The 12,851-nt window shown below is 41.5% G+C and overlaps 1 protein-coding gene across 3 annotated transcripts in view; it reads left to right on the top strand.

Moving 5' to 3' along the window:
• The window catches only part of RASGRF2 (Ras protein specific guanine nucleotide releasing factor 2), a 190,902-nt gene that overhangs the window by 49,670 nt on the left and 128,381 nt on the right, over nucleotides 1–12,851 (top strand). For all 3 annotated transcript variants that reach the window (XM_059694194.1, XM_059694193.1, XM_059694195.1), the window contains exon 2: nucleotides 11,696–11,802. In XM_059694194.1, the coding sequence (XP_059550177.1) occupies nucleotides 11,696–11,802 (107 nt within the window). The remainder of the gene's footprint in view (nucleotides 1–11,695; nucleotides 11,803–12,851) is intronic.

The raw sequence follows: 12,851 nt of genomic DNA, 5'->3' as shown, positions 1-12,851 counted from the left end.
CGACAGGTTTTCTGACCCCTTGACCTTGTCACTCTCCAATGAGCACAGTTTAATTTCAGTTCTTTGTGAAACTTGGAAGCCAGACACAATGTATTTTTCCTGTTGTGCTAGAAAACCACAGAAGGAGGCAGTTAAATTCTTACTCCTTGAGCTGGATTCTAAATTAAATTCTGGCTCAATTAACATCTAAATACATTTAATAGAAGAATACATCCGAGCTAGTTCTTAAAAGCTGATATTGCAGCATACTGTGGATTTTGTGCATGCTAATGCTTCGCTTTATTTATAGTTTCAAATTTAAAGTCTGTGTATTGGGTTCTGTGGCACAAATCATTCAGCAATCTCTTGCATGTCATTGAAGCTTCAACATACAGCTCTTCCCTAAGCCTTTGGGATAACTAGGAGTCTTTTCATCATGAATCTCAAACAACCACACAGAAAACCTCACAAGCTCTAAACAACCAACAAATAACCACCACAACAAAAACAGCATGACCTCTTCTTAATTACTAAGTACCCAGTGTGCTGGTTTATAATTTTAATACATTCTTTTCTTCTTCTCCCACATACTGAGGAAAGCAAGGGGGGAGGGGACGGAAAGAATGAATACTCCAACTACCCTGTTCTGCAGATCTTGTCTGAGTTCAGGGTCCTAGGCATACTTGAGGTGACTGGTTCCCAGGTGAGATGTGGCAATTTCACCTCCCTGGCAATGACAAGACACACCTCATGCCTTTCAAGGCACTCTGAAGTGTATTATTGTATTTGATCTTCACCTTGGGGATTAGTGGGAGAGGTAGCCTCTTCTTTTTTACTTGGCCCAAGAGCAAACTGAACACAGAGGAATTTGCCGGAGTTCACAGAGGCAGGAGGAGACCCCTGATGTCCTGGCACGTAGCCTGGGATTCCTGCTGAGCCACACTGCTTGCTCAGGTGCTGGTGTGGATCTATGAAGTTGGCTTGTACTGAGGCAAATGCACCCGTGGCAAGAACTCTGAATCTTGGCATTGAAAGGGAAGTGAACCAATAGGGAAGGAGAAAAACCTTCAGCATCTTAGGTCTTTGTTAAGAAGGCCTGGAAGAGGTAGTTGGATGATCTGACATAGGTTTTAACACTAAAGAATGAGCTTCAATATATAACCATGATATGAAAAGATGGAGTAATTGTAAAATCAGTCTCCTTTAATTTACATAGAATCTTCTTTGGAGCTAAAAGTGCCCATGAGAGAGAGCTGTGGACATGGACAATAGTGGGGTGAACCCTGGGGTGGGGCAGGGGCTGGGTGAAGGGAGGAAGTGGGGGGAAATAAGGGACACCTGTAATAGTGTCAATAATAAAAAATAAACTAAAAACAAAAAGATCAGATTGTCAAACCTCAGAGGGGAGGCAGGGGAGGGTGTGAGGAAGGGGGAGAGATCAACCAAAGGACTTCTATGCATGCATATAAGCATAGCCAATGGACACAGGCACTAGGGGGATGAGGGCATGAGTGGGGGTGGGGTGGAGGGGGCAATGGGGAGATAAGGACACATATATAATACCTTTATCAATAAAGGAAAAAAAAATGACCCCAGTATATAAAAACATTTACTGAGGCAGGAAGGGGAAATGCTTTCTCTCCTGGAGACCAAGAGAGCTGGGTCAAGGGTACAATGCTTTAGACTTTTGTTCTTCAGTCAGTGCCCCACCAGCTAGCCTAAATGATGACCAGATGCAATGAGAAGTCCCTTGCAAGTAACATTTCAAAGACAGGAAGTACAAAAGAGTAAGAATGCTGGGAGGAGAAGGGGAGGGAATGGTATCTAGAAACATGAAATGTTTCCCTTTCTTATGCCCACCTTCCTGTTATCTTCAGTCTGTCTTCTCTTAGCTCTCCCTCACATGCTACTGGGCTGCGGCAGCAGATGAGAGTTAGAGCGATTCTCCTGTGCCTTTAGGGCTCAGGGATGGGACACTTTCTCTTACACAGCGCTGGTCACGATTCAGGAAATGAATTGGGTGAAGTTAAATTCTTCAGAGTCAAATTTAGTATAAGGGCACAGAAAACTCAGTTTCATCAATATAACAAATGTTTAAAATGTATTTTGCTTCCACTTTGCATGTTGTTACAGAAAGAAGAAAGGGCAAAAGAGGAGAAAGAGGAGGAGGTAATGAATCGTAGGAAGAATAACATGACCACGTACTTTATTATTGTTTTGGAGGTGCACCTAGGCAGGAAAATTGCCATCCATGTCTTTTTCCACCTCCACATCACTTGAAGTGAACCACTTGGAGTTTCCCTTTGACTGGGATGGCTGGTCATGGCAACCCACAGGGCTGTTGGGGAAGAAATGTGGTCTGGTCTGCAGAGGGCTATTGAATAGTGTGTTGTTTTTTTTAAAAAAATATTTTTATTGATTTTAGAGAAGAAGGGAGAGGGAGAGATAGAAACAGCAAGCTTGGGAGAGAATCATTGATTGGCTGTCTCCTGCACACCCCACACTGAGGTTCGAGCCTGCAACCTAGGCACGGCCCTGACCAGGAATTGAACCATGACCTCCTGGTTCATCAGTTGACATTCAACCACTAAGCTTCGCTGGCCAGGCTGAATAGTGTTATTCACATTTTGGGGGGCTAGAAAGGCCAGACCCCAAGGCCCAGGGAGGGCTGGAGAGCTCCTTTCCCTTTGGAGCCCTAACATGGTCCCAGAGGCACTGCCACCCCAGGCTGCTGTGTTACTGTGATCACTAGCCCCATGTGTGTAAGTCATCCAGCCAGGCACAGTTGAGAAGGCATCCACTTCTTTATTCAGCCAGCATCTGACTATCAGGGTCAGAAATCTGACAACCCAAGAGAATACCCACCCTCCCGGACAGGGGCCATGCTAGAAAAGGGTTTGAAGAGGATTCTGTGCCTCAGTGAATACAGAGTGTTGGCTTTAGTTCTCTTAATGTAAAACTGAAATATTTCAAGAACATATATAATAATTTAAAATCATGCAGTAACATCCAAATAACAATACGTATGGCAAAGCATTTTTTAAGACATTCTTTTTCTGCTATATACTTTTAAGGAAACCCACGGTGATTTTTAATCTTCCTTTGAACATTACTTATTTGACTAACAACAGTTACATTCTCTGGGTATATAAGTGGTATTATAAATACGTGGACATGGGTTTGCAAATGAATAAATATTTTTAGTGTTGATTACATAGCTATTAGTATATGTGTTTATTATAAATGATTCAAATAATATGATGATCAAAGTAGAAATGGTCCTATAATACCATCCCCCCTGCAATTGCCATTGTTTGCTATAAATTCATTTCTAACTTGCAGAGGCTTAAGGACAGAGTTTTAAGTGAACTTGTATTTTCATATTGGGTTACATTTGCTCTCCCTGCAAAAGCACATAGCATAAAGAGCAGCCAACCCATTATAATAAAAACCAGAAAACTGAAAAATTAAAATTCATATACAGCTACAATAGATACCAATAATACTCTAACATTTAAAGTTCCTAGGTTTGTTCATTATGTTGTCTTTCTAGAATTTTATAGTCATTGTATGTAAAGGGTGTCCCAAAATTCACGCAAGAAGTAATTGATAGAAAACACAGGTTTATAATTAAAAATTGTAAAATTTTATTGATTCATTAAGTATACAGTATAGGGTTATGTATGGAATAGCATATCGGGTGAATGGCCTCCATGGCTTTGCTGGCACATACGCACTCTTTGTTATTGCCTGAGCAGCCGCATTTTCTAAGAATGTTCCGATGATGCCTCCAGCCCCAAATCCGCACCAAACAGTGACACGTTGTGGATGCATTTGTTTCTCAACAATCACTCATGGATTTTCTGAACCCCAAATGCGACAATTTTGTTGATTAACCAAGCCATCAAGATGAAAATGAGCCTCATCGAAATTCAGCCACATTTATGCAAAATGGTCATGGAAAATTTCAACAAAAGAGTGCGTATGTGCCAGCAAAACCGTGGAGGCCATTTACCTGATATGCTATTCCATACATAACCCTATACTGTATACTTTATGAATCAATAAAAAATTTACAATTTTAATTATAAACCTGTGTTTTCTATCAAAATTACTTCTTGCGTAAATTTTGGGACATCTTTAAAAATGACTGCTGAATCTACCAACCTGTGGTATCTTTTCTTATTGCTCTTCTAGGGTTTGTGAGATCATCATGTTCTGGTTTTCCATCACATGATAAAAAGATATACTTGGTAGCTTAAGAGCTGTTTTGTCTCTTCCCTGGATGCCTACCTGAATGTGACTATATAGTCATGAAGCTGATCATCAGGTGTGGCTGTTCAAAGCAAATTTACTAGGATAACTACAACTTATGTTTCTTTGCTGATGATCATTTATTCACCAAACTTTACTAAGGGCTCTGTGTGTACCTGGCACATGTTAGGATCAAGGGTATCCAAGTACAAGGCTGGAAGGGAAGAGACTCATGAATGGGCAACTATAAGGCGAGGTGAGGGGGCATGCATGTGGTTATTAAAACTCAGAGGAAAGAGGGACTCCTTTTTTCCAGAAGGTGCCAGAGAAGGATTCTTAGAGGAACTGACATTTCAATGACATAAGTCATGAAAGTTCAGTAAGAGTTTGTAGGTGGGGAAGAGACTGGGGATGGAGGAAGAATGTCAGACAAAGAGAGATACTGAGAGAGAATGGGATGGACTGTCATCAAGTGCCCACTGGGTGCCAGCCACTGCATGTCAACGAATTCAGTCCTATATTGTCTGTAATCAGCGGTCGCCAACGGGTGGTCTGCGAGAAAATGTTGGTGGTCCGTAGAAAAATTTGGATATTATTTGTATTTTTTATGTTTTATTAATCCTAATAAATAATAATAAAAAAATGTACTCTAAGAAATTCTTACATTCTGACTGAATGACAGTTTTCGCCTTTACATTGCACTAAATTCACGAAATGTACTAGAGTGTACTACATTTTGTGAATTCCCCTTTCAAGTAACTAGAGAGGGGAAAACAAGAGAGGCGCAAGCAGCTTCAGTATTGTTTCAACCGTTACAGCAGTCACCCGCTCCGCGATGACCGATTCTCATCTGATTGTTTTATTTTATTTGTGTATTGTATGTAACTGTGTATTTTCTTTAACTGTTATATTTAATGGCATCAAATAGTTTGACTTTAATAACTATTATTTCTTGTTTGGTTTTAGATTCGAATGAAATAAATCCATAATGAGTGAAAAAAAAAAGCAAAGGAATATTTTGCATTTCTTTAGTAATACAAAAGATAATGTAACTAATGCTAATAGTAACAATAGTAATATGTGTACTTCACTGTAACAATGAGTCAGAGTCTCCACAGTCCTCGTCAGGCACCACTAGGAAGAACATTGGAACTGGAGGCGGAGAGAAGAAAAAACTTGAAGTGTCAAGAAAATATGATTCAAACTACTTGAAATTTGAATTTGTTCAAGAACCTGGTAGTGAGTTGGATCCACGGCCACTTTGTGTTGTGTTCTGAGAGTTTATCCAATGATGCCATGAAACCTTCGAAACTTGAAAGACACTTGCAATCAAATCACCCGGATTTAGCTACAAAACCACTTGAATATTTTCAAAGAATGTGTGAAAATTTGCAAAAGCAAGTAATTGCTCTAACAAAAATGACTGTTGGAGATAAATCCTTATTAAAGGCTTCTTGTCTGATAGCACTTCAGATTGTGAAAAATAAAAAGCGGGATGCGATTGGAGAATTAATTAAGCCTTGCATGTTACAAGCCTGTGAAGAGGTTTTGGGAAAGCAGGCTGCCCAGAAACTGAAAGTAATTCCTGTGTCCGCTAACACTCTCAAACGCAGAATTGAAGACATGGCTGAAGATACTGAAAATCAAGTTATGAAAATGGTGAAAAATTCACCATTTTATTCAATTCAGCTTGACGAATCAACGGACGTAAGTAACAGGCGCTTGTCCTTTGTTTTGTGAGGGCTGAGTGTGAAGGAGAGTTACAGGAAGGACTGCTTTGTTCACTCAGCTCGCCGGGTGGAACAGCTAGCTCTGAGATTTTTGAAGCACTTAATAGTTATTTCCTGGAACATGGAATTGAATGGAAAAAATGTATTGGGATATGTACAGACGGTGCCGCAAACATGACTGGACATCTTTCAGGAATTGTTGCAAAGGTGAAAAATGTTGGTCACCCAGACATTTTTGTCTACACACTGCATTCATTATACATCGTGAGCAACTTGTGGCCAAAAAAGTGTCCCCAGAACTACACAAAGTATTATCAGATGTTATGAAAATAATAAAGAAATTCGACACAAAGCGTTCAATTCTCGAATATTTGAGGCACTTTGCGAAGAAATGGGTTCCCAGTACACTCACCTTCTTCTTCATGCTGAGGTGAGATGGCTGTCGAGGGGCAAGATACTAACCCAACTGTTTGCCCTGCGTGAAGAAGTCAAAATATTTTTCCAGCAGCCAAATAATCCGAAATTACAAGAACTCTTCTCTGACGATGAGTGAGTAGCCAAGCTTGCACACCTGGTAGATATTTTTTTGCTGTTAAATGAACTAAATGCATCCTTGCAAGGACAACTTAAGGACGTGTTCACACTATGAGGTAAAATGGATGCTTTTCAAAAGAAAATATAACTGTGGCAAAGGCGGTTGGCTGAAGAAGATCTGCAAATGTTTTCAAACTTTGATGAATACATGAGAGAGAAGGATGTCAACTGGCAGTTGGTAACCATTGTTCAACAGCACTTACAATCACTCACAGAATCTTTTGGTCGTTACTACCCAGAGAAAGAAGATCCCAGTCATGGCAATATGGGGATAATAGATCCATTTGCAGCAAACATTGAAGATAGCAATTTAAGCACGAATAAAAAAGAGAGCCTCATGGACCTGGCATCCGATGACAGTCTCACAGCTAAATCCCAGTCATCCTTATCAAGGCCTCATTTTTGCATCTCCATTAAAAGTGAATGCCCATTGCTGAGTGAAAAAGCAATGAAAATTTTGATTCGATTTTCAACAACATATTTGTGCGAAAAAACATTTTCATCTGTCACAGCAATTAAAACTCGGTACCGGTCTCGGCTTGAAATAAATATGGTTCTCCATTTTGCAGTAACGTCATTGGAGCCAAAAACCCATAAACTGATTTCAAGCAAACAGGAGCAAATATCACACTCTAAAAATGTGTAATACTTAAATAAGCTTTAATTATTTCATAAAAATTAAACTTACTTTAATAAGTTTGTTACAATTAAACAACCTTTGAAGATTTTGTTATGATTGAATAAGTATTTATAATATTGTTATATTAAATAGGTGCATTTCATATTAATAAAATGGGGGTTCTCTGATCATTATTTTACAAATATATTTATCTCCTAAAAAAAATCATATTAGTCGTCCGTGAGGTCGGAAAGGTTGGCGACCGCTGGTCTATATCACTGTCTTCATTTTGTTCATGAGGAAACTCAGTCTCAGGAAGATTACATGACTTGCCCAAGGTCTGGTACCTTTTGTTAGCACTTGGGGGAACCAGGACTCACACTGGGCCTGATGACTTCATAGAGGGTCTTGTCAGTAGCATGAGGTCGAGGAAAGAGCTTGTCTTCTTGGCGGGAGTGACAGGTCAGGATGGCTGGAGTGCAGTGTGCACTGGCAGAAACATGGTTAAAAATGGAGAATGGGGCCGGTTTATGAAGGGGGTCTGCAGCCTGCATAAAGTGTGCTCTTAGAGTGAAAATGCCAGCAAGGGTTTGCAAGCAGACACGAGAGCTCAGATTTATCTTTTAGAAAGAGAATTCTGGCCACCTAGGTTGGGTTTGAAGGAGCTGGGTAAGACTGGAGGTAGGGTCACAGACTTAGCCTCACTACACCTAGATATGCAAAGAAAGTATTTTTCTAAATTTTACCTGACTTTTTCCTTAAGACCCTCTCCCCAATTTCCTTTTTGAAAAATATGTTTTTATTGATTTTAGAGAGGAAGGTAGAGGGTGAGAGAGATGGAAACATCAATGATGAGAGGGAATCATTGATCAGCTGCCTCCTGCACGCCCCCTGTGGGGGATCGAGCCTGCACCCAGGCATATGCCCTTAGCCGGAATCGAACCTGGAACCCTTCAGTCCACAGGCCGATGCTCTATCCACTGAGCCAAACCAGCTAGGGCGACCCCCTCCCCAATTTCTAAGTGGAGAGAGAAAAAACCAAATCCTGCATTTAGCTGAGAGTAGTAAACTCAGTCTGCTTCAGCAATGTAAAAGGTCTCTTTTGGTAATTCATTTTTTCCTCTGCATTTCACTACGACGGTGCCTCAGTAAGTGGGACACACATGTCCTTGAGTGTGTGTGTGTGTGTGTGTGTGTGTGTGTGTGTGTGTGTGTGTCAGAGTTTGGGGATTCCCCACTGGTGCCCACTGGTGTCTGGTGTTGTTCTAAAGTGTAGCCGACATCTGTTGCTAAAGTGTAGGTCACCTGTAACATCTGGTCCATAGTCTGGTAGGTCCGTCAGGGCCTGGCTGTCCATTTTGCTTACATGGTCCCACCTTGGCTCTTGCTGGGGCTGCATAGCACCCCCACGAGGTCTGACGGTGCCCCTCCCCCACAGTCCTCCATAGGACACTTGGAATAGCCACACTAGAACCTAGGGAGGCTCTGGGTCAGCGGTCGCCAACCTTTTGGACCCCACGGACCACCAGTGGTCCCCGGACCACCGGTTGGCGACCGCTGCTCTGGATAGCTAAACTCAAAACTTAGGCCCTGTCTTTTGCTACCTGCTGTGACACCAGTTTTACTGATTTACATGACATGGTCACCACCCCATGTTGTCATGAGGATGGGGATGGGGAAAGAGGACAGTCTATGAGATGACATCCTGTAGATCCCCAAAGCGCAAGTGATACAGAAACTCCTTGGCTTTGGGCTTTGTCATCACCCTTTTACCTCCTCACCCTTTTATGGGATTTCAGCCCCCAGTGGGTACACCGTATGGTCTCTGCCCCCTTTTGCTTTCTGTATCTACCTGGCCACTTCTTTTCTGCATGCTTCTCCTGTGTTCCCGACTCACCTGGACTTTCCTAGGTCATCCTGTCCCCCTTCTGGAGGGGGCTGTTAACCTTCCACTCTGGGCTGTAATAGCAGCCAGGATACAAGGAGGGAGAGAGATCAGCTATAATATACCGTGTTTCAAAGCTGTCGTATCTGTCATCTGGGACACAGCTGTTGCGGTAATCTAGGAGAGGAACAACAAAGCTGGACAGAACAGGCTCTGAGGAAGGAGCTTTGGTGAAACCAAATGTGGGGCTGATGAGGGGGAGAAGTTGAGGGTGACTTTCATGGTCCTAGTTAGGACGACTGTTGGATAAAGATGTTCTTGACAGAGAAAAGACAGGAGGAGAAGGAATAGCCGTGAGGGCAGGGGGTTGGAGGAGGAGCGTTAGGGAGTGGGAGGGAGGAAAGGAAGGCAGCAAGTGAGTTCCGTTTTAGACACAATTGTAGTGGGAGAAATTCGGGGCCCCCACTTGGGGGAGAATCTGCTTAGAGGAAAATATTTGGGAACAGGAGAGACTATCCAGGAAGTAAAAGAAGAGACATCACTGTCATTTTAGATGCTGAATTTAAAGGTATAAACAAGGTCATCACTCTCTTTTAATTCTTTCTTGCACTTCATGATGACTCAGTGCTTTGGAACTTCTAGTTCCTGCTGTGGGCAAGTTCAGAGGACACAGAGTGTCCACTGTGACTTTTGACTCCCTAGGGGACCTCTAAGAACTCAGGACACATAAATCCTTGGTATACAGAGTTCATATCAGAGTGTGGCCAGAAGATACAGAGAGAATTTTGGTGAGTGGCTGAAAATCAATAATTCTCAGGTACCTGCAGAGGCAGTGTTAGTTTTTGTGGTTGAGCTGAATTTTTCAAATTGAAATCCTGGAAACATAACTTGTATTTCTCAAAATTTTTCCCCTCATTTTTATGCCGGAGACATGGCTTAATCTTTCATGTACTCTGCTAACATAATTGCCGTGCTGTCTTGTAAAGGTGGCTTTTAATTGTGCTCCTGAGCAGCAGCTGCTGATGAGTTGCTGGTTGCAGTCTTTCCATAGATTGGGCTGGTTCATTAATTGTTTCCTCTCGTTGGACTGGGCATCTGGGCTTGAATAGCCACTGATTCGTTATTGTATTGCATTTCCACTCTTTTTCTCCCAAATTTAAATGGACCTTTATTGAATACAGTGCTAAACTCAATTCTTCCCCTTCTCAGTGGCCCTATCATTAGGTCCCTCCCCCCACTAATTCATAGCATTTAGTCCTCTGATTGCACAAGAGGTTTAAGAACTAAAGACGCCTTGTCATTCATGGGGCTCAGTCCTGCCGGCGAGGGCAGGGGGATGGGGGGCAATGCCATGGATTATCACAGGCATGGCTCAGTCCTCCACTGGCTGCTGATTTATGCCCAGGTAACCTGCAAAGTCTCTTAGCCATTTATTCTTCTTTTTTGGTGCTCAACACTCTTATCTCCAGGATTATTGTTCTCAATGTTTTCAACTCATTTGAGTATTTAACTGTCACACTGAAGTTTGGGGGTGGGGTGGAAAGGTGGGACAACAGAAGGAGCCCTGCGTTTTGGCCTCTGGTTCTCCCTCTCAGAGTAGCTCTGTGGGCTGTTCTTTTCATGCCCCAGGATGAAATCTTGGGCAGGCCCAGTGAATTTTGTGGTCATTCTCATAATAAAAATTTCTACAGTCATATTTCCTTCCCAGACAGCCTCAGTTTGGTAATTAATATGTCCAGCCTGAAGTAGATTGGTTTAAGTTGAAACATTCTCCTACCCCTGACTCAGATTTTAGATTTAGTTTGTCAAATTGGACACCTGGCACTCCTCCCCAAACCTATTCCACAAAAAAACTATTTATTGAAATACATTGAAATTATAGACTAATTTATTTTTAGAGGTGATAAACATTTTTTATACTTATTAAGCTTTTTAAAAAAATATTTCCTTGCTATTGCAAATGCTGTGTTTTCAAGATTAAGTTTCCTGATTGTTGGTATCGTACCAAAGTGTAATAAATTTTTATATACTGATTTTATATTCAACAATTTTGCTGGATGTTCTTATCCTAATAATTTTCAATGACTTTTAATATAGATGATTATATCATCTGTGAATATGATTTTTTCTTTGCTCCCATTTCTTGTGCCTTTTTTTCTTTTATATTTCTATGTTGCCCTCCAGACAGAATTGGTAAATAGAAGTGGTGATAATTGCCATCCTTTCCTTCCTTTTGATTTTAGCGCCGTTGCTTGTAATAGTTCACCATTAGGTAAAATGTTTGTAGTAAATTTCTGGCAGATATCTTTTGTCAGGTTCATAAATTTCACTTTCTAGTTTGCAAGGAATTTTATTCATGTGTTTGTGCAGAATTTTATCAAATACCTTTTCTGCATCTAATGAGATATTGTGGGTTGACTCTTGCTGAAGGGGTGTTAAGATGCAACCTATTGTATCTTCTAGGTACAAAGTCATTGCTAACTGGGACTGGGAGAGATTTTACATTTTGAAATATGATTTACATAATGCAAATGCATTTTGTAAACATATACCCTTTGTGGGGAAATACTATGTTGCTATGCTGTCATGCTTGAAATATAAAACTAAATGTTGTTTGCCTGTTTTTCTCTTCAGTATTACTTTACTGTCCTTTTTGGCCATGAAGGTCAGAAACCACTGGAGCTGCGCTGTGAGGAGCAGCAGGACGGTAAAGAGTGGATGGAGGCCATTCACCAAGCCAGGTATGGGCGCAAATCCTCTGTGTGACACTGGATTGTCTGGGTCTTTCATTGGGATGTCACTGTCAGTGGTAGCTTTGGAAGAACTTGCAATTCCAAGATGAGTTACCCCTCAAGACTTCCCCCTTAGTCATGTGTGAGATGATTCTTTGAGTTTTCTATGCTTATTTTTTTCTAGCTAAAGAAAGGCAATAGATATAACAATAGCAATGATAACAGATCGCTTTTGTGGATTTGTTTCTATGTACCAGGCACTGTTCTATGTGCTTCTCAATTGAGGGATTTATTAAATGTGTTGATTGACTTATCTTTTCAACAGTCTATGAGAAAGGTGCCTCTTTTACTCCCTCTAGCAAGGGGAGGCCTGGAAAGGCACTGTGTTTGCCTGAGGTCGCACAGCTAGGGCGTGGCAGAGCTGGGATCTGGACCCAGCCCTGTGTAGCCTGGTTATCAGGAAATGTGATGCCAGCCTCTGTCTAGGGAAACAGAAGAGTGTGATTTTGCTTCCTCCTAAGAAATACCAGGAAGATGGAAAGGAACACACTTGGCCTAAAAAGGGAATGAGAAATAAAGAACGCAGGCAGACCTCTCTCTTTATTTTCATATTCAATTCCAAAGTCCTGCCCATTTTTTTGCTTCAAATGGCTCCCTTGCTCACAGCTTTTTGCCTGTCCCCTCCCTTATCTAGGCTCTCCTCACTCCACAACTCCCTGCTCATATCCCCAGTATTTCAGTGGCAAAACATGAGCTAGGGCACACTTCCTTTTTCTTCACCTGATATGCCTTCCCTTCTAAATGTCCATACATGTTGCTTCCACCCCTTCATGGAACCTCCCCCCACACGTCAGTTCGCACTGGCCCCCTTGTCCAGATTGCTGAATCACTTGCATTATTACATGTGGATTATTTAACAATTACTACAATTTAGATTATTATTATTATTTTTTTACATATTTCATGTGTGAGATTTCTGTTTCCTGAGCTGTGTCTTGAGAGTGGGGAAGAGAATGAGGACACATTCATTTCCGAATGAAGCACAGGCTAATTGTACA

Source organism: Myotis daubentonii, chromosome 4, assembly GCF_963259705.1.
Source record: "Myotis daubentonii chromosome 4, mMyoDau2.1, whole genome shotgun sequence".
NCBI classification, from domain to species: Eukaryota; Metazoa; Chordata; class Mammalia; order Chiroptera; family Vespertilionidae; genus Myotis; species Myotis daubentonii.
Note: the sequence above shows the minus strand (reverse complement) of the source record. Positions and strands in the feature narration are given on the sequence as shown.